The sequence below is a fragment of the Marmota monax genome, unplaced genomic scaffold, assembly GCF_021218885.2.
Source record: "Marmota monax isolate L192 unplaced genomic scaffold, Marmota_monax_Labrador192_F-V1.1 WCK01_AAM20220418_F8-fsc00546, whole genome shotgun sequence".
In the NCBI taxonomy this organism is placed as follows: domain Eukaryota; kingdom Metazoa; phylum Chordata; class Mammalia; order Rodentia; family Sciuridae; genus Marmota; species Marmota monax.
Window position 1 is genome coordinate 294,271 of NW_026692540.1, and position 24,526 is coordinate 318,796.

General features: G+C 43.3%; 1 protein-coding gene across 4 annotated transcripts in view; it reads left to right on the plus strand.

Annotated features, from left to right (window-relative positions):
- LOC124093459 (transmembrane protein 132B) overlaps positions 1-24,520 on the plus strand; it is a 73,306-nt gene extending 48,786 nt beyond the window's left edge. For all 4 annotated transcript variants that reach the window (XM_058579726.1, XM_058579724.1, XM_058579725.1 and 1 more), the window contains 4 exons: positions 13,235-13,440; positions 18,745-19,015; positions 20,790-20,981; positions 21,867-24,520. In XM_058579726.1, coding sequence (XP_058435709.1) covers positions 13,235-13,440; positions 18,745-19,015; positions 20,790-20,981; positions 21,867-23,018 — 1,821 coding nt within the window. In that variant the 3' untranslated portion in view covers positions 23,019-24,520. The remainder of the gene's footprint in view (positions 1-13,234; positions 13,441-18,744; positions 19,016-20,789; positions 20,982-21,866) is intronic.
- Positions 24,521-24,526: the final 6 nt, after the last annotated feature.

Genomic DNA, 24,526 nt, shown 5'->3' on the forward strand with positions numbered 1-24,526 from the left:
AAACGCCTTCGCATGCCATTGGCTAGCACTGAACCAATCATGAGGCAGGAGGGTGCCCCCAGGAAACCAGCATCCTGTGTTGTGTGTTACTGTGGCCAAGGTCACCACAAAGTTTGATGTTAGCTGTTGGTTTTGGCAGGTGCTCCTCATCTGGGCCAGGAAGCCCCTTCTGTTCCTAGCTTGTCATCCCTGACAGAGTTGCTTTTAGGTGTTGTCAAGTGCCTTTTTTTGTTGTTGTTGTTGACTGAGATGCTGGTGCACTTCTGTTCCTTATTGGTATGGGGCGCTCCCTCAGTCAGTTTTCTGATGTCACTCTGGTCCTGCATTTCTGACAAATCTGACCTGGCCATGGTGCACTGTCTTCATATAGGTTGCTATATATTCCTGGATCCGGTTGAGTATTTTCTTGAATACTTTTACTTTTCTTTGGTTTTGGTGTCCCGACCAGCAAGACACATTGACGTGGGCAGCACCTAGATGGGGAGGAATGAAGGGACAAGAGACACGAAAGGTGATAGCAAGACAGAAGTTCTGATAAAGCTGCAAACTTTTATTGTTCACACAGGGGTACTTATGGGCTGGGAATGGGGGAGCGCTCTTATTGGCAGTTGCTGGATGTCTTCACAAGGTGAGATAATGCAGGATGTTTCAGGAAGACAGATGGCCACAGGATGTCTCAGGGAGATTGATGGCTGCAGGGTGTCTCCCAGGCAAGATGTATCCCAGGGGGCTGTTTCTTGTAACTGTCAGGCTATTCTTTGAAGGAGAACTCCCTTCTAGTCCCTGGCACTGTCAGGCTATTCTTTGAAGGAGAACTCCCTTCTAGTCCCTGGCATTTTGGTATCCGGCTAAAAGTGGCCCCATGAAATGAATCGGGAAAGATTTTCTCTTGTATTATTTGAAAGAGTTTGTCAAAGCTTGGTGTTGGTTCTTTAAACATTTGATGAATTCCCTGGGATGCCACCTGGGATTGGGCTTTTCTTCCTGTGATCACCAGTACCACCTGTGCTTGTTGCAGGACTGTTCAGGTTTTATATTCCTCCCCGAGTCAGCTGGAGGAACTTGTCCATTTTCTCTAGGTTTTCTGATTTGTTAACACACAACCATTCATAGTGTCCATAGTTCCGTATTTATCTTTCTTTAAATGTCTTAATAATGTTCTCTCTTTCACTCCTGGTTTTAGTTATTTAGGTCTTCTTTCCCTTTTCCTTTGACAGTCTAACTAAATGTCTATTTTTAATTTTTAGTTGTCAATGGACCTTTATTTTTATTTATTTATATGTGGTGCTGAGAATTGAACCCAGGGCCTCACACATGCTAGGCAAGCATTCTACCACTGAGCCACCACCCCAGCCCACCTAATGTCTATTTTGTTATTTTTAATGTACCAATTCTTTTCTGTGTGTATTTTCTCTATGTTTTTCTATGATCAGTTTCACTAATTCAGATCTAATGTTTATAATTGCTATTTCTTCCTAATATCTTGACAGTTTTACTAATAACAATGTCATTTCTTATCAGAATCGACTTGTCTCCCGTTGATAGCTGCTGTAGGCTTCGTAGAGTGGTGTGTACAGAGCTCCTTCCTTTGCCCTTTTCCCTTCCACCTGGTTCATCTCTGGACATAGGTGCCTCTGCTGCAGGCATCACATAGTGGGACCTCCTGTTTCCGTCATGTCTGATGGTCTCTGTCTGTTGGGCTTTCAAACCAACTCACAGGAACATTCTATTGATATATTTGATCACCTCTTCTGTACACTTTTTGCGTATTATTTTCCTATTGTTTTTCTCTCTTCCACTTTTACCAATTTCTTTTGCACTAGCTGAACACTTTCTAGTGTGATATTTTAATTCTTTTAATGATTTTTTAAAACTACTTTAGGGTTAATTTCTTAGTAGTTGCTACAGGATTTCCATACACATCTTACCATATCAACTTGAGAATTTTGAAGTAATAATTCCTTTGATATACAGAAGGATTACTTCCTTATAACTCTTATCCCTCTTTGTGATATTATTATTGTGCATATTAAATATGTCATAAGCATACCAGTGCATTGTTACTACCATGTAATTTATGACTCATATAGAAGCTTAGATCAGGAGAGCAGGTCCATAATTAGATAATTTTAAAATTAACCTCCTTATTTACCATCTTGGCTTGCTCCTTTGGTTTGTTTCTGTGGCTCCAGCCTTTGGTGTCAGACTCCCACTCCACGCAGCTTTGTTCCTGCCTACCTCCTTTTCCCTGTTATTGTTCACCATATTACATTTCTACATGGTTTGGGCCCAACAGTACAATTATATACATACTGCTTGAGATAACTGCTTTTAAAATCAGTTTAAAGTAGGAAAACAAATACGCATTTATACTGTCTTTTATAATTAGGCAATTACTTTCAATAGTATTTTTAATGTGGATTCAAAGTACCATATAGCTAACTTGCTCTCAGCTTGAAGAACTTTCAGGAATGTATTTCTTTTGCATTCATTTTGAAGTAATCTTGCTGCCTATAGGATTCTTGATTGACAGTCCCTTTTGAACCTTTTGGATGGTGTTCCTCAGCCTTGGTTCCATTATGTCTGATAAGTCAGATGTTAATTTGAGTTTCCTTTGTGCATAATGAATAACTTTTCTTTTGATGGTTGTATTATTTTCTCTTTGTCTTTCAAATTTTACTGAGATGTGTCTGAATGTGACTGTCTCAGTGTTTACCCTGCTTGTTGTCGAGTTCTTGGATGGGTGATGTTTTCATCAGGTTTGGATGGTTTTAATCATTATTTCCTTAACACGTCCTGCTCCTCCCCTTCCCCTTGTCTAGCATCCGGGTCCACATCTGTGGGTGAGCTCAGTGTTTCTCTTACACTGTGTTCACTTTCCTCATCGTCTTTTCCTTTGTTCTTTGGGGTATAATCTCTAGCAATCTCTCAGCTTGGCCGCTTCTTTCTGTCCACCTCATCCTAATTTTGATCTTCTCTAAAAGATTTTTTGTTTCAATTTTTGTGCTTTTTTTAATCTCTGGAATTTTTTTTCCAAAAAATAATTTTGCTTTCTGATATTTTCTACTTGTTATGACATTGTCGTATTACTATCCTTTTATTATTTAAAAAAATATATGATATTTTATATGTATTATTTATAATATGCAATATATATATATATGTTTATATATTGTATGATATATATTTTCCGTATTTTTAAATCTTAGCTAAGATCGACATCTGAGCTCTCATAGGAAGTTTCTGGCACCTGCCTTTCCCCCTGTGGATGGGTGACAGTTTTCTGTTTACTGTGGACTGTATGTTTGAGTCCTTCCATCAAATCCACGTGGTGATGCCCTAACCTCCAATGTGATGATATTTGGAGGTGCGCTCTGGGGCATAATTAGGTTTAGATGAAGTCATACAGGTGGGACCTTCATGATGGGGCTCATTCCCTCCAGCAGAGGAAGAGGACAGACCCTCCTCTCCTCTCTGCATGCCCCAAGGCCCAGCCTTGGGAGGAAGGTGTGCGCACAGTGCGAGGCAGGGCTGGGCAGGCTGGGAACATGCTTTCCACCCCTGCAGTCCCCATGTGTGCCAGCACTGTGGTCTCAAGCTTTTCACCCTCCAGAATGGTTAGAAAACAATGAAGCTGAAGTTTCCCAGTGGGTCGTATTTCCTTGTGGCAGTCTCAGCTAAGACATGCTTCTTTTCATGTCTTGTGGTTTTTCTTGTTGTTACTGAAAACTTGCTGTTTGGGGTGATACACTTGACGGAGCCCTAATTCACACTTGACGGAGCTTTGTTGTTGTTTGCTTGTTTGTTTATTTAGGACCTGTAATTAGAGCCTCTCTTCCCTCCCATGTGGGGCTCCTGCTGCTCCTCAGAGGGCACAGCTCTGGTCATGCTTAGAGCCTTCTGGTAGGACAGTGGGGTCAGTGTGCTCTTTGCTGTCTAGTACTTGAAGTCTCTGCTAAGCTGTCTGAAATTCAAATTGTGGCCTTGAAAATCCATCTATAGATGTTGCTTCAATGTTTTTTCAAGCTTGGCACATGTGCCACTTCTGGTACGGAACATGAGACTTGGTAGGACGTAAAACAAATAGCTATCGGATTGTTTCTGAAGTACCTCAGGAAATGATGCATTTAGTGCAAGGAGCCCACCCCCCACAGACACCTGCCTGCTGGGGGCCAAACTGGGTGGGCAGAACTGAACTATTACTGGTCGTTCCCAAGCTGAGTGAGCTTGGGAGACAGGATCAAGCTGTGTCTCTGAAAGTTATGAACCTACAGCAAGTGACTTCCTTCTGGGATCCTTGGAGGGATGGGGAGATTGAGGGTATGTCACCAGCAGACTTCCTCCTGCTCTTACTTCAAAGCCTCACTGGCTGTCTTTCCCAGTGGGAAATCAAGTTGTTTATGATGTGGAGACGTGGCTGAGTGGGTGACCACACCACACAGACAACCAAACTTTGGGAGACTTGGCCTGAGAAGCCATTGGCTCAAACCTCACAGCAACTTAAGTCTCCGTTAATCTTGTTACTTTACAAACACACACTGTGCTGCCTGGTGCTACAGCTGCATAGATGGTTTGGGCCTGACCCTTAGCCTCAATGGTCACGATTTAGAAATGTTCCTTTAAACGTGTGTGCAAAGTGAAATGGGGACAGGAGAGTGAGGGCTGACAGGCCATAGTGACTTCGTGGAGCAGGTGGTGTTGGAGTTGTGTCTTGAGGGATGTGTAGGAGGCATGCAAGTCATTTACAGTAAGAATCCCTGTAGTTTCATCCCAGGGGCTCCTTCTCAGACCAGCCTGAACCAGCACTTCCCATGCCAAAATCACTCAGAGTCAATTAAGGGGTGGATTCTGATGACTAACTGGGCCATCACGGCCTGCCTGAGCACCAGGCTTTCCTCTCTGACCCTGGTTGGGGTCTGTTTTCCTGGATCTCCCCGGAAATCTTCACTGTGAGTGTGAATGTGGGTGTCCAGACTTCTCTTGGCCCTTCCAGGTGTCTAGTGTAGGCCTTCCTATGACCTGGAGTAGATGGTATGAGGCTACTTTTCCCCTTTTCCTAAAATCTCAGAGATGAAAATTCTTAGCTTCTGATTTTTACAAGTTCACAGTTCACACTATTCTTTTTGCAAAAGTTTCTTAAAAAAAAAACAAAAACAAAAAAACTTTCAGTTATTTGTCGTGGCACACACCTGTAATCCCAGTGGCTTGGGAGGCAGAAGCAGGAGGACCACAAGTTCAAGGGTAGCCTTGGCAACTTGGCAAGACCCATCTCAAAAAATAAAAAAAATGAGCTGGGGAGGTGGCTCAGTGGTTGAGCACTCCTGAGTTAAATCTTCAATACCTCCCCCACAAAAGTAGTTTCAAAACAAGTTTGAAAAACACAAATAATTCTATCCTTCAATATTCCTCTCTTTCTGAGACTATGATTTAGAATCCTGCAAAATATTTGTCTTTTATGTGGCTGATCTATATACCCACCCTTAAGCTCGCGGCCCCAGCATCTGTGCATGTGGCACGTGGCATTTATGCTGCAGAGATGCTCCCCAAAGGCCCAGGGCCCTGCTCACAACTGTGCAGGATGCTAGCAGCACCATGTGCTGCTGGGCTCAGCAGGTGGACACTGTCTTTCCAGGCACGGTGGGATGCATGTGAAGTACGGGGCTCTCATATAAACCTATATTGGCAGTATATTTTATTTTAAATATTCCCTGTGAAGGAATAAAGTGCTTAAATTAAGACATCCCATAGACAAGTACATGCTAAACTTTGCACCAAATCCTAATCTTGGGCCTTGGTTGTTGGCATAGTCTTGATAAGGGGCACCATTTTGGCAGTGCTTGTTTAAAAAGGTAGAATTAAGCTTTGCTGAATGCAATTTGGATAGCTTTTTTGTTTCTTCCTTTTTTTTCCTCTATAGAGGTGGTCCAGTGGTGGGGGATGAGGGACAGAGAGTCTCTTTGGGCAGGAGATGTCATGGGCACCTCAAATTAAGGTGAGCAGCAGCCCCTTCTTGTTGTTTGGATGGACCGAAAATACAGCCAGCAAGACCTGGGCATCTCCTAAGCACAGAGTGCGCATGTGATTCTACAGTGCAGAAAGCTCATCAGCAGTTACACAGAGCCAGGAACTCAGGGAGTGATGGATGGAAAAGAGGCATTCAGGGCTACAGGAATATTCTGAGTGGAGGGTGGGTTCATAGGTATATACAGCATCAAATTAATAGGACTGTATCCTTTAAACATATGCACCATATTAATTATAAATTATATCTCAGCAAGGTTGGTTAAAGGTCCCCATGTGTGCATTTAGGTCTTGCCTTTTCTTATCACCCTATGGTCCTCTGGAGCCAAGGCCACGTTTTCCTTGTGTGGGGTACAGCAAGGCAGCAACACACTGTACCTAGGAGGCCTCTGACACAGACCCCAGTGTGAACCCACACTCTGCATCTGCAAGTTGTGATCACTGGAGAAGCAGCCTAACCTGGGCCTCAGTTTTCCCATCTGTAACATAGGGACAAAACACTTCATATACAGAATATTTGGAGAGTATAACTGGTATGATTCTAAGTAAATCTTTGAAAATAATTGTTATGTAATATAAAATGCATGATAGCTACTATTATTCCTTTTTATTTTTTGGCAAAAATTCAAGGTAAATTAAATAGTTTGGGATCTATTGTATCTTAGAGTATACTTTGCTAAATAGTAGTATATACAAAGAGTTTGGTTCAGATTTCAATTGACTAGGTTTTTCTTTTTGTCTGTTTTGATATAAAATTTCAATATATTCTGTGAATTTTGTGAGCAACATACTACCTGATTCTGTAGTGTTCTTTCCTTCTAACTTAGTGGCACAGTTCTTGGGTTGGGGGAGGTGTCGTAAGGAAGAGGTTTAATGCACAGTCTCCCATCTCTAACCAATGGGTCTACAATTTGGCAAACACAGAGGACTGGTAATGCAGATGAAATTCCTGCTGGTTTCCTAAACAGAAAATGAAGGAAATTATGTCTTACAAGATCCCCAAGGAGATATCTTTATATCTGGAGAGTCCCCTTTGGTCTCTTTTATTCATGACTAATGTAGTTGCAAAAGTGTAATTTGACAGTAAAAATATTAACCTCTAAAGGCAAGTTTCCTAAGATAACATTTACAAGCCATTTTACACATGCTTATAGATTAATGTGACACAAGTTGTCTGTTTCCAATCCTGTCCTCAGTTCTTCTTATATTAGGATTGATAGCATTTGGTTTTCAATGTTCCTCTTGGGGCTCAGACAGCCTTGAAGGTATCATTTAGAAAAATGATGGAAATCGGACTCTGATTTTTATCTCATCATAAATATCTCATCATTTATCTCCTAAAATTCGTCTGCCCCAGTACACATGTACTCTGTGTAATTTCATATTATATAGGGATCTCAATTCCTAGTAAAAAGGCCAAATTGACCCCTGGGACTCCAAGGTCATACACGTAACAGCTTTGTGTTTTCTTACCTACTTTGTGTCTTCCCACTGTGCTTTCTCTAATGACCTTTGAAATTACTTTCATTTTTCTTTATGCCATCAGCATAAGACCTCCTTTAAGTGCCCCTGTTTCCCTTTCACCAAGACACACACTGCTTTTGGTGATGCCTGGGAGGAACAGGTCCCAGAAGAACCGGTTGTGACCTGGTCACACATTCAGCATCTACTTATTGAATGCTTTCTAAGCGCCCTGCACTGTGCCAGAGGAGTGAAGAGGAGACAGGTCCACGTCCACAGGCAGATTACCTTCAGGTGGAGTCCAGGGATAAGAATGAACCAGGAGCATTCCAAGAATAGCTACTGAGAAGGAAATGATGTAGCATAACAGAGCAATCTGGTGCAATCTACATAATGTAAATCATGCAACAATACCAAGCGTAAGGAAATCGTATAGTGTGTACTCAGGGACACGCACAGCAAATTAGAAGAACATGGAGTAACATAGATGGAGAGGGACACCAGAAGGGTACAGGAAGTTTGGAGTGGACAAGCCTAAAGGGAGGCCCTCTGAGCAGTGGCCCTTGAGCTGGGGTCTTTGGCATGATCTTAGTGGTGACCATGAACATGGTCTTCACAACGGTGAAGGTCTCCAAGTCTGCCCTTCGGGAAGAGCCGGTCCAGCAGCCTCTCCGGGTCAGGGCCCAGGCAGCACCTGGGTTCCTTCCATCCTTCCCAGCTCACAGCGCCAGGCCCTGGCCAGCTCCCTGGAGGTTCTTGGAGCCTGGGGCAATCTTCCTGCATTTCCATGAGACAACATCCGGTGGAAGGATGCGTCACTTCCGAGTGTCTGGTGAAGGAGCCCTTTCCCAGAATCCCTAGAGGGCTTCTCACTGGGCATTGGCCAGGGTCGTACCACGTGCCTCTTCCTAGCCAATCAGTGGAGGGGCAGCGAGGCCGAGGTGGGCGGAGCGCCGTGGTCTCCTGAAGAGAAAGGAAGCCATAGTGGTGTTAGAACCTAGGAGGTGAGGGCCGAGGGCTGCTGTGTGGTGAGTGGCCGGTGGGGTCCTGCCTATGTGACCCCCAGGTCTGCGGACACGGTCCACATGGGGAAAAGCGGTGGAAGGACATGGGCGAGATCGCTGCCTGTGAGTGGGGAAGCGGCCCTACGCCTCAGGGGATCAGCTGCCTCTGTGCCGCCTCAGCCCCTGGGCAGCGCCGCGCGCATGGTCCGCCCCGACCCCCTCACGAAACTGAGCATATGGCAGCCTTTTCGTGCCTGGATTCTGGACAGGTGAAGTGAGCATCCGGACCCCTCAGGGAGTAACGGTGGGGCTTGTTGTGTGGAGCGGCAGGAAGGGCCGGCAGTGATGCCCTGGGCAAAGGCGAGTTGCCCCGCAGGCGGTGGTCCTGTTGGAAGTTATGGTAAAGTGACAGGGAGCACTCAGCTGGGGGTGTGTGCGTGGGACAGGTGACTCAAGAGTTTTCAGTGCAGTCTATGTTTCCACCAGTCACCACAAAAGTCCTCTGAATGTTGCTTTTGGGGTTACAAATAATTTTTAGAAAGCGTGAATTTACAGATACAGAACCCATAAGTAACAGGGCCAGCTGTAAATTGGTGAATCCGTGGAGTGGGGAACTCTGTTTTTCGTATATCTGATATGGCCCCTGTATGTTTTCACATATTCAGATGTTAGCACTCAATATAATAAGCCATATTAAATGAGCTGTTTTAGTTGAATCACACAAGGATGGAGAACATACATTTTTAAAGGGTATTTATATCCTTGGAGAGAAAAATGATAATAACATACAGAAATGCTAAATTCTTTCACTTTTACATTTTTAAATAATTATTTTGTCCATTTCAGTTGTACATCGATTCCGGAAATACAAGGCAGGGTTAAATCTGCACATGCTCTGAAAGGATGCAGAATCACTACATTATGATTTCAGTTCTAATGACAAAAAAAAAAAAAAAAAAAAAAACTCTCATGGTTTCCAAAGATGAAGTGTTCCTCGCAGTGAGATGTGGTTCAGAGTGATCCAAAGTGGAATTAGTTGTGGGTGGGAAGCAGTTGACAAAGAAGAACCAGAATTTTTCATAAATGTAGGAGAGTTGAGGTCTGTAGTCTAAAAGGTAGGATTGGGAAAGTCCCAGCAATCGGTGACAACTACTTGCATCTGGGAGAAGGTGAGGGTAGAAGGGAACCTCCTAATATGTGCACTGCAGCCTTCTGATTGGCAGGGAACCAATGGAGTTGGTCTGCAAGGCATGGGCAGATTACATTCTTTTGCTCCAGAGGAATGGTTCTTCTTGAACCTCCACTTGCCCCAGTGTAGTGCTCCCATGGGAAGAGGGTTTGCTTTATAATAGGACTTCTGTTACCATTCCTAAGTATCTAAATGGATGGCAGCCAGGTTTAACTTTGAGTCAGCATCATGGGATTTTAAAGTAAGAGCGTGACCCTCCATTCCATTTTTCTGCTCTAAATAGAAATCATATTCTGATTGTTCCCTTTCCTGGGCACAATAATGCAGATTTAAGTTCTTCTTTCATGCCCCCCAAAATAGCTGATTTTTTTTTTGCTCTTTATTTTCTCCCCTTTATAAAAGTAAAGCAGAGAAAATGGGAAAGTATTCTTTTTTCCTAAAATTTGAAGAATCAAAGAAATGCCCTTTTCAGCTCAAACTGTAATTATGGGGCTGAGAGACTTGTTAGCTACCACTGTCTACTATCATCTTTTAAAGAAATTTTTAAAATTTGTTCTAATTAGTTATACATGATAGTAGAACACATCATACATAAATGGTTTATATCTTCTCATTCTTCTGGTTGTACATGATGTAGAGTTATATAGTCATGTAATCATATATGCACATAGGGTTATAATGTTTGATTCATTCTACTATTCTTCTTGCCCCTACACCCTCTCCCCTCTTCACTCCCCTCTGTACTAATCCAGGTACCTCCATTCTTCCCTAGCCCCCCACCCCCTTATTGTGAATTAGCATCCGAATATCAGAGAAAACATTCAACCTTTGATTTTTTGGGATTGGCTTATTTTTCTTAGCATGATATTCTCCAGTTCCATCCATTTACCAGCAAAGGCCATACTTTTATTATTTTTTAAACTGAGTAATATTCCGTTATGTTTCCATGCCCTACTTTCTTTATCTGTTAATCTGTTGAAGGATACCTAGGTTGGTTCCATAGTTTAGCTATTATGAACTGTGCTGTTATAAACATTGATGTGACTGCATCACTGTAGTATGCTGATTTTAAGTCCTTTGGGTATAAACCAAAGAGTGGGATAGCTGGGTCAAATGGTGGTTCCATTCTAAGTTTTCTGAAGAATCTCCATACTGCTTTCTGTAGAGGTTGCACCAATTTGCAGCCCCATCAGGAATGTATGAGTGTGCCTTTTTCCCTGCATTCTTTCCAACATTTATTGTTGCTTGTATTTTTGGTTGTCGCCTATATCATCTTTTAAAAACAGTATTATTTTAATTCTGTAAATTCATGGGCACTGTGTGATAATTTATGCTTACACAGAGAACATAATGTTCAAATCAGGATAGTTTACATTTTCATCTCAAACATTTCAAACTTTAAATGAACACAATAATTGTACATGTTTATGGGCCACAATGATATTTCAATACATGTATACAGTGGGTACTGATCAAATCAGGACAATTAATATTTCCATTTTCTTCTCACTACCTTATAATTGGGGCCTTTGAGCTTTTCTCTCTGGTTAGACATAAAACATAATAGGTCATTGCAAAGACTTGTCCCCCAACTTTTTTGTAGAGCGCCAGAACTTATTACTGCTATCTAACTCTTTTGGGACACATTATCCAATCTCCTACTACCTACCTCTCAAAACTTCTCAGCCTCTAGTAATCACTGTTAAACATTTAGATTAACTTTTAAAAACATACATGTATAAAAACATGGAGTTTGACTTATTTCTCTTAATGTAATACCCTCTAATTCCACTCTCTTTGCTGTAAATGATGAAACAGGGCAGAAGGGGACTCCAAAATGACCCAGTTGCTCTCTGGCTACCTCTGCATTGCTTTGTGGACCAGGGTTACTCAGTCAGGGTCACTGTGATTTCAGCTGATCTTCTAGTTAGTGGCCTAAGTGAAATACACATATATATTCCCTAAGATGATGCTGATGTTGTGAAGTGTAAATGACAAGGTTCTTTCTCTGTGACTGGGATGAAGGGTGAGAATTTGGTTTGAATCTATAGTGAACTACCACATCCAGAAATGTGATTGGTGGCTGGTTGGAGGCTTCCTCTTCCTCCTCAGGGAGCACATTTATATTAGTACCATTTTGCAGGGGAGGGTGGTAATTTGTCTCAAATAACTTGGAGGTTCTGCCTGGGTGTGGAAGTTAGTATTTCTGATGTCACTCTTGAGCCAATCACCTGATGATGCTTAGCAGGCAGTTGGGCTCCTGGGTCTGAGGCCTGGAGTGGAGGTCTGAGCTGCAGCTCCAGATCAAGGTGAAGAGAGGAGGAAAGGAAGTATCAGGTTCTAGTTGGTGGCTTCTCAGACTGGCTGTGTGATGCCATCACTGGTTGAGTTGTGAGCCTTGCCAGCGCCCAGTCTGTTTTAAGAAAACAGCTCTGCTAAATTTTCTTTTAGTTTTTTTTTAGGTGAACACAATATCTTTATTTATTTTTATTATGTGGTACTGAGAATCAAAACCAGTGGCTCATGCATGCTAGGCAAGTGTGCTACCACTTGAGCCACATCCCCAGACCCAGCTCTGCTAATTTTAACCAAGATTGATTTTTGGACTTTTGACTTCTGGAACTTCAAGATAATAAGCTTATTTTGTTAAGTTAAAAAAAGTTGTCAGACCTCTGGCCAGTTATGTTGTAGCCTCAGTTTCTTCATCTGTAAAATGAGATTCTGGCCCCTTTGCAGTTTTGTGATTCTGTTGTGAATTGATGGTTTATTTTCTGTCTCCTCTTCATGACGTGATGCCTACTCCTTCCCCTTCCCTCATCTATACATTTTCCTGATGGGCCAGGAGAGCAAGGCAGCAACATTTTATTTGCTTATTCTGAAGATGTGAATTGAAATGGAGCCTTAAATTGTCTAATTCTGAATCTGTGAGTGGATCAATTAAAGGGGGAGCCTCCAAACACAGAGTCAAAAGACCATGCTAAAATGCTACATCCTTACCACTATTCTGCAAAATTATAGTTTAATGGGGCAAAAATTATTGCATCTATGTTTGTAGCACATTTCATGAGTGCTTTGCCTCATGGATTTACCAGGATTTTAATCTAATACAAAGCTCTCTTGGTTTTTCAGAACATCCTCTTTATGGCTTGAGTTAAGTATGTTTTTATGTAACAAAACCCTTTTCTCATCTTCTAATATGGTACCAGAGTGAAACAAATTGTACCTGAGGTTTGATTGGTGGTGGTTTGAGTTCATGAAAAAAGATAAGATAAAGAAAAAACACATCGCAAAAGCAACAGAGGTTGTGTAACTCCATTAAATTATGTTTACGGGTTTACTTGTCAGAGTTTTGTAACAAAATGGTTTTTCTGGAGTCTGTTTATCAGTATTTGTCACTAATTAGTGCCTACAAATTACCCTTTTATGGGAGTCATGTTCTTTCGGTCATCCTGGTGTCTTAATAAATCAGAGCTGTCACTGCTCACGTGCTTTGCTGTTGTTAGGTTTTGCTTGTGCTTTTCTTTCTGGTGCATCTCATGGTTCTCTCTCTTCCCCAAAGGTTTCCAACAACTGTGACTCCATTTTTGTGAATGGGAAGGAAATGAAGAGTAAAGTGGACAAGATAGTGAACTTCACCCATCAGCACTTCATCTCCCTGGTGGAAGTCACTGTCTGGGCACCCCGACTCCCCTTGCAGATTGAGATCTCAGACACAGAGCTGAGCCAGATCAAGGGTTGGAGGATCCCGGTGGCCTCCAACAGAAGGTGAGGACCATACCACAGTGGGTTACAGTGGTCTGTACTTGGGGTTCAGATGAGTCTGACTTGGGACTCACTCACATTTTAGTATTAACACCTTCTAGAGTAGTTGTGAGGATTCAGTGAGATGATAGGTGTGCCTAGCATGGGGCCTGGCATTGGCTCAGCTGTTTTCCATCCCCATCTCACTACCGTTCATTCTTGTGTTCCTCTTCCTTAGTCTCCCTGCTCATGGATGTTGGTCATTTCTCTTGGACACAATGCAGGGATTAAGACTGTGAGCTCTGGAGTGAGGCTGTCTGAGTTTTAAACCCTGGTTTTCCCACTTAAAGCTCTGTGAACTTGTGGCTTCACCTGTCCATTCCTCAGTTTCTTTATCTGAATTGAGAATAATATTACTGAAAAGTTGTCCCAAGAATTCAGTGATGTGATGCATACTCCCATAGACAGAATTCTAAAGATGAACTGCTTGCTCTCCAAGATTCCCATCACCAAACACTGATCTGATAGGGTGGTGAGGGGACTTCACAGAAATAGCTTCAAACAACTGATCAATGGAGAGTACCCTGGTGGGCCAGACCCATCAGATAAGCCATTTGAGAGCAGAACATTCTCCATAGCCAATAGCATAGTGGAAGTGGGAGGGATTTGAAGGTGTGAACATTTGGACAGGGTGTTGCTAGCTTTGAAGATGGACTGAGCCACATTTCAAGGAGAGAGGGTGACAGTATTTAGGAGCTGGGAGTAGCCTGAGGATGCACACCAGTCAGAAAATGGTGGCCCCAGTCCTTCAACAAAAGGATCCAAATAACCTGCAATAACCAGACAGATCCTAGAGGTGGGCCCTTCCCTCACATCTGCTCATCAGGGTCAAGGCCAGAAACAGGAGAGGAAAGGCCAAGATTGGCCAGAGTGGCAACAGGGAAGGTGGTGATGGCGCTCAGAATGTGAGAGGAGCATCCTGGGGAAATCACTCACTGCACAGACAACTGCAGGGCTGGTAGAAATCTAGACTTCAGAATGCTGCCACTGAGGGCCTGGAGGGAATTGAGGAAGGCCTTGCTAGGAGGCCACAGAGTGCTCAGCAGAGCTGGCTACTGCTGGTATGTGGAAAGCAAGTGAGGCTGGTTGTGGCTGAGGATGTGATGGGTGTGCACATTGGAGTCTTCTTGCTACATATGGTAAAATGCAAGAGGAGAGGTAAATGGAGGCAGGACTGTTAAAAAGGAACAGGACCTGAGGATGTTGAAGTTTTTAGCATCACTAGATGGCCAGCTATGGGAAAAGCAAGAGACTCCCTGTTGGAAAAATGGGCCCTTCAGCAGAGGCCGAGGATGGGACTCAAGACTCTTCCCTGAAACCTGAAGGACAGGCCCAGAGCTGACTGCCTGTGTGGCTTTTTGATCTTGGCTCACCCTCCACCTCTTCCAGGGCTGTGCATTCTGCCTTTTGGGCAAAACTAGCAGGGAAGGAGTGGGCACCCCATGGTGTCCGAAACAGATCACCTGGGCTCCAAGCCCAAGTTGTCATTAGAGCCAAAGCCCAGAAAAGCCCATCAGCACTTGTGCACTAAAACAGAACAAAGTTACTAAAACAGGTTTTAGTAGGATCCAGGGTTTTCTATCATAATATTCAGAATGTGCAGAAGAAAATTGAAAATCACTTGTTATACCAAGCAGGGAGAAAAAAACAAAGCTGTCAGTGAGGAATTACAAATAGCCCCAAAACAAAAAACAAAAAACAAAACAAAACAAAAAATTAGAAAATCTCAGCAAGCACATGTACTCATCATAAAGAAGAAGATGTAAATCACAGGACTGAAAAAGAGAGTAACTGTCAGTGGGGCTGTCAGAGATTCAAGTCAGTGGAGGGCAGACAAAAGAATTTACTCAATATGAGTAAGAGAGAAGTAGGTTGGGAACAAGCGAAAAGAGCTTCAGGGACTTGTGAACAATGACAAAAGATCTAAAGTTCTGTAATTCGAATCTGAGGAGACAGGAAAGGGTATAGGGATGAAACAGTATTTGAAGAAATAGTGGCTGAAAACTTCCCAAATTTGACAAAAGACACAGCTTATGGATTTGAAAAGTTGGGAAATCACAAAAGTGACAAATCCAAAGAAATCCATGCCAAGGCAAATCATAATTAAGCTTGTGTAACTTAGAAGACAAAGGAAGAATCTTAAAAACATCCAGATATTACACTAATTTGAATGAAGATGAATTTCTCACCTGAGACCAAGGAGGCCAGAAAGACGTGGCATAGTTTTCCAATGGTGAAAGAAAAGAACTGTCAGTCCTGAATCTATATCTGGAAAAAGTATTCTTCAAGACTGAAGGGGAAATAAAGACATTCTTACATGAAGAAAGACAGAATTTATTTCCAGGAGACCTACCCTCAAAGAATGGCTGGAGGAGCTTCTCCAAAGAAAAAGAAAATGATAACTGAAAAAGATTTGGAACTTTGAAAAGGAAAAAAGAATGACAGAATCAGTGAAAATTAAATAGGATAGAAGTCTTCCTGAATTCATGAATTTCTTAAATTATATTTGACAATCATATTTGGTTGAAACAAAAACTTAGGACCTCATCAATGTGGTGCTTAAAGCACATAGAGGAAGTCTTTAAAACAATTGTTTGTGGAAGCAGGGAGGCCAAGGAACCTAAATGGAATTAAGGTGCCTACCTTCCAAGTGGTCAAACTTTGTTACCAGGCCAAAATAAGTTATGCATGGAGGTTAAATTGCACACCCATGCATGCATACAGGCACAAGTGACTCTAAAGTTGGTGAAATCTGAATGAGCTCTGTGTGTGCCAAGGCCAATTGCTTGGTTTTGGTATTGTCCTCTCATTACAAAGATAGTCACTTTGCAGTACTGGGTAATGAGTGTATGGGATCTCTCCATACTTTTTTTTTCTTTCAGTGAATTTGTGATTATTTCAAAATTAAAAGTTAAAAGAATTAATAGAATACAGTTTATCTTAACCTAACAGAACTGTTTTATTTCAATAATTCAGAACTTCTAAAAGTTCACGTATTTACTGACAACTTTTATCATACTGCCACCTTTTAATGAAGTGTAAAATATACTTTATAATGCACTTCTTTCAGTTTTATCCACTTAATTAAGGGGAACTTCTCATCACTAGCACAAAAAAGACAGCTGGTATCATTTCTTATAAAATAAATTGTATCAAAAATTAATACAAATAAAACAATGTTTTAAATTTCTGAGTAGATGCTGTCTCTCTGTGGGTCTTTGTTAAGTATCAGGACAGCATTTAAAGACTTCGTAGCACTGAACAGAAACAGTGCTGGTGATGTATTCTGATGGACTCAAAAATAGAATGGGAATGACTTTTCAGTATGTCACAATGTTTTTAATGCTGTGTCCCTTTCCCTCTGAAGGCATCTCTCTTACCCATAAAGATCTTTACTTCTCTCTTCAGGAAACCGGAATTGCTGGTCACAGTGCTGGTTCAAGGAGGCAGATTGACCTATTGTGAATAATACATATTTCAGAAATCAAATGGAACTGGATTCAAGCCTGCTTGTTAGCAGTTGTCACGTGTTTTAGTCAGTTTGGGTCACTGAGATCAGACCTGACAAGAACAACATAGAGAATGACAAGTGTATTTCAGCTCATGGTATCAGAGGTTCAGTCCATGGTCAGCTGACTCCATAGCTCTGGGCCAGAGGTGAGGCAGCCCATCATGTCAGAAGGGCAGGGAGGAAGAAAGCAGCTCAGGACCTGGTAACCAAGAAGCAGAGAGAGTACCACACTCAGCAGGGACAAAATATAAACCCCTAAAGCCTACTCCCAGTGACCTGCCTCCTACAACTACACCCCACTGCCTACAGTTACCACCAGTTAATACATATCAGTGGATTAATAGGTCACAGGTCTCATAATCTGATTTTTTCACCTCTGAACATTCTTTCATCGTTCCGTACATGAGCTTTTGGGAATGCCTCAGATCTAAACTGTAACACACATGTTAACCACTGTGAGCCTTTTGTCATAGCCACAGTGAAGATGAGGTTAGTTGTAGAACCAGTGAGAACGCACACAAGGACAACCAGATTGGGCTTGGCCCTGCCTCTGCACATGATCAGTTACGTGGCCCCTTTCTTATCCACATGATCAGGATAGCAGTCCAACTTCAGTCTTCAAGTTTTGTGAGGAATGAATGAGTTAAACATGTGGCTGTTGTAAAGTCAGGTGTCATTGTGGGGAGACTAGGCCCATAGTAGTTGTAACAATAGTACATAGGAATTGCTGTCATTTCATTCCCTGATGTATTCCTCCTCACTGGTGGTCACAAACTAGGCAACAGCCATGAATCTCCTATGAGGCCACAGGAGAGGTTCTTCTTTAGGGGAAGGAATTGCAGAACCAGAGGATTTCTCAGGGTGGGCTGTGGATAGATGGAGAGCATGTGCCAGGATTGGAGGAAGGGCCAGAGCCTTGGTGAAGGAAAGCAAAAGCCAGAATGGGCGAAAGGAGAGATCCACTCACAAGTTTTACCAGTAACACGAGCAGCTTTGCTCCCAGAGCAGTACTTGTGGGGAGGGCAGGATGTGCCAGGGGAGAGCACTCTGGCACCCCAAAGGCCTAAGCAGGATGAAGCTGCTTCTGTGGAGTCCACTGGCCCAGACCAGTGAGGAGTGGGAAATGAGAGCAGGCCAAGCCCACTGGCTCCTGGTTTATCTTTGCAGTTCCTAAGGGGCTTTCCCAGTGTCTTCACACCTTGATGTCCTTGGTCCTTGATCTTTATACTCCCAAAGGGGAGGAACAGGCAGCCATTCTTATTTTCATTTTCAACATGAGGTACCTGAGCCCATGGGAGAGCAGAGCACCTGGCTCAAGGCCCAACAGGGAGTGCAAGCAGGAATCCAGACAGCTCCTCTCTCTCAGGACCTCGCATTTCTGCTTCAGAAGCCACGGTCTTGCTTCATTTCCACATGGGGAATCATATTCTGATGCCCAGTTTCCAGAAGGCAAAGAGCAGAGGCTCCATTTCTGCCTGTCTGGTCTGGAGTCTCCTGTGGCAGTGGACCAGGGAAGCCAGGGTGTACTTGCTGTCCACCTTCTAAGTGTGAAGCAGCCTGTGTGGCTCACAGTGACTGCTGAAAAGGTATTGAATGAATTAACTGCTGAAAGTTGAGTGAATCAATGGATGAACAGATTTGGCCTGAGAAAAGCCACTTTATTTCACTCTGCGCCATCACCTGGACTCTAAACCAGGGGCATATGACACTCCTTCCCAACAAGGACGCTTACTCTGTTGTGGTCTGTTTGTTTTCAGGCCCACCCGGGAGAGTGAAGACGAGGAGGACGAGGAGAAGAAGGGGCGAGGCTGCTCCCTGCAGTACCAGCATGCCCTGGTGCGCGTCCTCACCCAGTTTGTGACTGAGTCATCTGACTTGGGTCAGCTGACCTACATGTTGGGCCCAGACTGGCAGTTTGACATCACTGACCTTGTGACAGAGTTCATGAAGGTGGAGGAGCCCAGAGTCGCCCAGTTACAGGATGGCAGGACCCTGGTTGGTCAGGAGCCGGGAATCACCACTGTTCAGGTACAGGGGGTTCATGTTTTGCCACCTCTCCAACACCAGTACCTGCTGATGATTCAGGCACATGCTGCCATGCAGGGGTGTGCACATGTGTGAGGGTGATTGTGCAAATGTGCAGATACTGAGTCTGCCTGTAACAGAATCATGAGAAGCAATAGAGTATTCACAAATTTTAATAACCTAAACACATTTTGTATTTTAGAGAGGGTTGAGAAAAATGCCTGATCTGTTTTTACCAGAGAAAGCTAAATGAAACACATAGTGTAAGTCACCCTTTTCCCGATATGACACTTTTTTTTTTTAATCTGTACTAGGAGGTGGTAGAACCTCTGAAAGCAAATTTCTCCTCAACCTTGACATTTAACCATTTAGCTATATTATACCTTTAACAGTAGGCAAAGATTTTTTAAAGCATGTATTTGGCTATAAATCACAAAGAATCTATAGTTAAAAGCTCTCTATTTTCATCATACTAACAGTAAAATAATTTCTGATTTTGGCAAGATTAAAAAAGAAAAAGTCACAGCTTGTTTTATTTTTGCAAATTTAAAATGTTACTGCTCATAGTTAATTATGTCTTATTTTAGGTGTTGCCAAAGTTAATTTTCGACAAAGTTGAATTAAATATGTAACATTCTATATTCATGTCTATTTCTGTGTAATATATTACCACCAATTTAACATTTCAAGACAACAGTAGTTTATTAAGTTATATTCTGTGGGTACACAGTCCTGGTGGGTGGGCTGGTTCTATGCTTAGGGTTCCTAAGGCTGAGATCCAGGTGCTGGCTGGGCTTGGCCCTTAATCTTGGAGTTTTGGGAACTCATTGGCTTTTAATCTCATTCAGTTTCTTGGAAGAACTTAGCTCTCTTATAGTTATAGCACTGAGGTCACAGTTTCCTTACTGACAGCCAGGTATTGCCCTGTCCTCTAAGAGGACCCCTCCATTCCTTCTCACATGGTCCCTCTCTCATCAGTAATGGCTGGATTCAGTCCTTCTCAAACTTAGAGTCTGAATTCTCTTGCTACCAGCTGGGGAACGCACTCTGCTGTTAAGGGTTCCTGTATAATTCGGGAGACCCTTGTTTTAGAGCCAGCTATGCCATATAACAGTGTGATTGTAGAGTGCTTTCTCATTGTGTTTGAGGTTAAGGTCAACATTTAGGGGGACTATTCTAGAAATTGTGCCTTTGACATATTCCTGTCCTGGTTTCAGTCTCCCATGGTTGCACATTAGATGGTAAAGTGGTAGGAACAGCTCCTTAGGACATGACTATTCCCTGCCCCACTTTAACTGTTCATCCAGTTATCCCACAGTGGTCCACACAGTGATCATATTGTCCCATGATAGGTATCTAACCTGCCCATTGGAAGGGATGTGAGCAGAAGAGGGCTGAGCACCATTTCCTTCAAAAGAGTTGACCACAGGCCACTGCTTTCAAAGCCTGAATGTCGGTTGTTGGGAAAGTGCTACTCTTTGAGTGCTGAGTACCAAGGCAGGCAATTTGAGTTATTGCCTCTAACTTAAAACAAGCTTATCTCAGAAAATACACTGTTGTTATCATGGCATGAATCCCAAGAAAGGAAGTGGATTAAGGTGACCTTTATAAAACTCCTTCAAGTGCTAAGTTTAATTGGACAATGGCAGGATGCCTACATAAGCAGTCTTCCTGTGTGCGCTCTGTAGAGCACTGCAAAGTCTCCCGAGGCCCCGCCAGCTCCAGGACTTGAAATTGTCACGTGGGCAGAGACCGCGCTTTTTCACTTACTCCCCAGGTCCTCTCACCTCTCTCTGACTCCATCCTGGCTGAGAAGACAGTGATTGTCCTGGATGACCGCGTCACCATCGTGGAGCTGGGCGTTCAGCTGGTGGCTGGCTTGTCCCTCTCCCTGCAGCCTCACAGGATGGACCGAAGGGTCATCGTCTCCACAGTGGTTGCCCAGGATGTCCTCCAGGCCCCACAGCAGGTGAGAGCCTGGAGGCCTGTGCCCTGGTCCATGGTCAGCTCCTGTCCAGGTCGTTTTGTCCTACACAGAGGGTCAGCAGGGTCTTGCAGCCCCTTGCAGCCCCTTGCTGTTCTTGGAGCTGCTTCCTGCATCTCCCCCAGCACATGGGGTCTAGGAAAGCGTGCAGAGACTGAGGCTCATTTCCTCTGCCATTTGTTCTCCAGCAGGATAACCTGTGATAGGCATAGTCTGATGTTGGACTGTGAGCTGAGGGCCATGTTTTTTTACCTTGGCCAAACCAAATGGGTAATTTTTGATACTGCATCTTGCTAAGTTGCTGAGACTGGCCCTGAACTCATGATCCTCCTGCTTCAACCTCCTGGTTGGCTAGGATTACAGGTGTGCATCACTGTGCCTGGCTGTTGCAAATCATTTATAAAGATAACCGAGGCACTGGGCCGTTCAAGCAGTCCAACTTCATAATCCATCGTTTACCAAGAAATTTACCAGAGTGCGTTTTGCTTCATCAGCATTGGCTTCCTAATAAAGAAGGTTCAAAGCGATATTATCTTTAGCAGTAGCCTGATTAGTTGCACCTAAAATTGATTCAGATAAATTGCCTGATCTTTCCAAGTGTTTTTAGAAAGGTCAAAGTCAAATTCTTTGATATGGCATGCAGTAAATTAATTTACACTTTAGTGCATTCATGAAAGCTTATTATTTATTTCTCATACCAGTGGAGCTCCTGCAGATTATTGATGCCAGTTCAAGGCATGACAAGAACTGGTAAAGATTATAAAATGGAAGATTTTTTTCTACATATACTTAAAAGCATTTATATAGGAAATCTTGCTTATGTTGTAAATTTGAAGGGAGCTGATCATGCTTTGATTTCGTTTCCCTCAGGAAGCCATAGTCAGTTCTTGGATTTTGTTCAGTGATGGCTCCGTGACACCTTTAGACATTTATGATCCCAAGGATTTTTCCATAACTGTCTCATCATTGGATGAAATGGTGGTGTCTGTCCAGCCAAACTTGCAGTCCCAGTGGCCAGTTGTGGTTGCAGAGGGCGAAGGACAAGGGCCCCTGATAAAGTTGGAGATGATGATCAGTGAGCCTTGCCAGAAGACCAAGAGGAAGAGTGTTCTTGCTGTGGGTAAAGGAAACGTCAAGGTCAGGTTTGCACCAGGCATCGAGGAGGAGCACCGAGGAGGCAGCAATGACATTGAGGGTGTGAACCGGGAATACAAAGATCACCTGAGCAACTCCATAGAGCGGGAAGGGAGCCAGGAGCGAGCAGTCCAGGAGTGGCTCCAGCGTGGGGGCCCTGCTGGCCCAGAGGACAGGACCAACAGGAGCACAACCCTGCCGCTGCCTGGGGAGGGGAAGGACAAGAAGCTACTCAAGAGTGGTGGTGCAGACGCCTTCACCAGCTTCCCCACCCAGGGGAAGTTTCCAGAATCCAGTAACCCTAGTGACCTTACAGTGGCCTCCAGGGGCTTGACGGACTTGGAGATCGGCATGTACGCCCTACTCTGCGTCTTCTGCCTGGCCATCCTGGTCTTCCTGATCAACTGCGTGGCGTTTGCCTGGAAGTACAGACACAAAAGGCTTGCGGTGAGCGAGCAGGGCAACATCCCCCACTCCCATGACTGGGTCTGGCTTGGGAACGAGGTGGAGCTTTTGGAGAACCCAGTGGACATCACGCTCCCCTCTGAGGAGTGCACGACCATGATAGACAGGGGGCTGCAGTTCGAGGAGAGGAACTTCCTGCTGAACGGAGGTTCCCAGAAGCCCTTCCACAGTCAGCTGCTCAGACCTTCTGACTATGTCTATGAGAAAGAGATGAAAAATGAACCTGTAAACTCTTCTGGCCCGAAGAGGAAGAGGGTCAAGTTTACTTCCTACACCACCATCCTCCCTGAGGATGGGGGCCCGTACACCAACTCCATCCTGTTTGACAGTGATGACAACATCAAGTGGGTCTGCCAGGACATGGGGCTGGGGGACTCACAGGACTTCAGAGACTATATGGAAAGACTGCAGGACCAGATGTAAACTCCTTTCTTATGTTGTATTCACCTTTATGCCTTCTGTTTTCTGAACGGTGGAGCAGTGAGTCTGATCAGCAATAGGGTGACTTCGCAAAGCTGAGTTCGTGGAGGTCTGGAGGGGGCCCTTTCTAAGCATGTTTCAGAGGCCTGGAGAGTTACGTCAGCTGGGTTTTAAGCTGGGAAATGCCTCTAAAACAGCTACATGTAGGGACTGGAGGAATTCTAAGACAACAGTTTTGCCTATAGCCTGGTACCAGCTCAGTGCAGGTAGAGTAAACCCGACCTCACAGACATTGTTAGTCATCTCATGGCGAATGGCTATGTGTAGTGAGGAGAGATTTGGATGGTGATTTTCCTGTTCCTAGACCTTTTAAAGCACAGTGGGCAGGTACAGCCCGTGGCCTGGGTTTGGACACACTGAGAGGTGACTGAATGTAGCTATCCTTATTTGTTAGGAGTGCTGCTCAGTATTTTTATATACATTTCCACCTGCACCTGTTCCTTTGACCTCTGGAATTTTTTTTGAAACATGAAGAGAAGAAATTTCAGTCTTTGAGATCTGTGTGATTTACAAATTGAGTTTTATTCCCTGGGATTTGCCGCGTCACGTCATTTCCTGGGTCTCCATACAGGATGTCAGGTTTTTCAAGTTTTGAGCACTTCTTTCTTTAGTGACAGCATCTAAGAAGCTTATTCTCACTTTCTTTTTCCTACCTTTTGCTGTTGAACTTTCTTGTGTATGACTGGGACAGGGGTTTTGCTTAAAATGTTGATATCCAGTGAGGGAGAGTCATCTCTTTACATTTTTCTATGTGAAGTTTAAAACAACTTGGAGGAAAGTTGTGAACACACACATTTATTTTTGTCCTCTGTTTGCTAAGAATCCTGGGGAGCTCCTGGAGTACACTGCTGAGGGCAGAAAGCCCCTAGGGAGCAGTGATTATTCAGGTTCTTTGTAGTCAACACAATGTACCATACAAACTGAATCTAAAGGTAGAATCCATCTACATTTGCGCTGAAGGGAAATTGCCCAGGAAATAGCTTCCAATTAAACTTTCCATTTTACCAGAAAAAAAATTAAATGATGTTTCAAGTTAGCAATACATATAGATTATCCATACAATAACTAACTTCACAGGTGTGCATTTGTGGTAAAAGCAATGGGTTTCCCCCAGAATTCACAAAAATAAATGACTGTTCCAGAGCCCAAGAAGCAGCTATTATGAACAAACTATAGCTATTGAAAAATCAAAGTGCTAAGAGGAAAAAAGTGATTGTTGTATAATTTTTAAATAAAAATATTTAGAATCATCATGAATCATCATCTCAAAGCAAGAATTTCAGATTAGCAAAATGCGACATTTTTATTTATTAAAATGCTATAGGTGGAAAAGCAGACACTGGACTAATCTGTCTCATTATGAGTTAACTGAGCCATTTGCATCCCTAAGAAATGGAATTTGAAAGGCCCAAAGTAGGAGGCACTTGCAACAAGTCACCCTTACTCCCAGT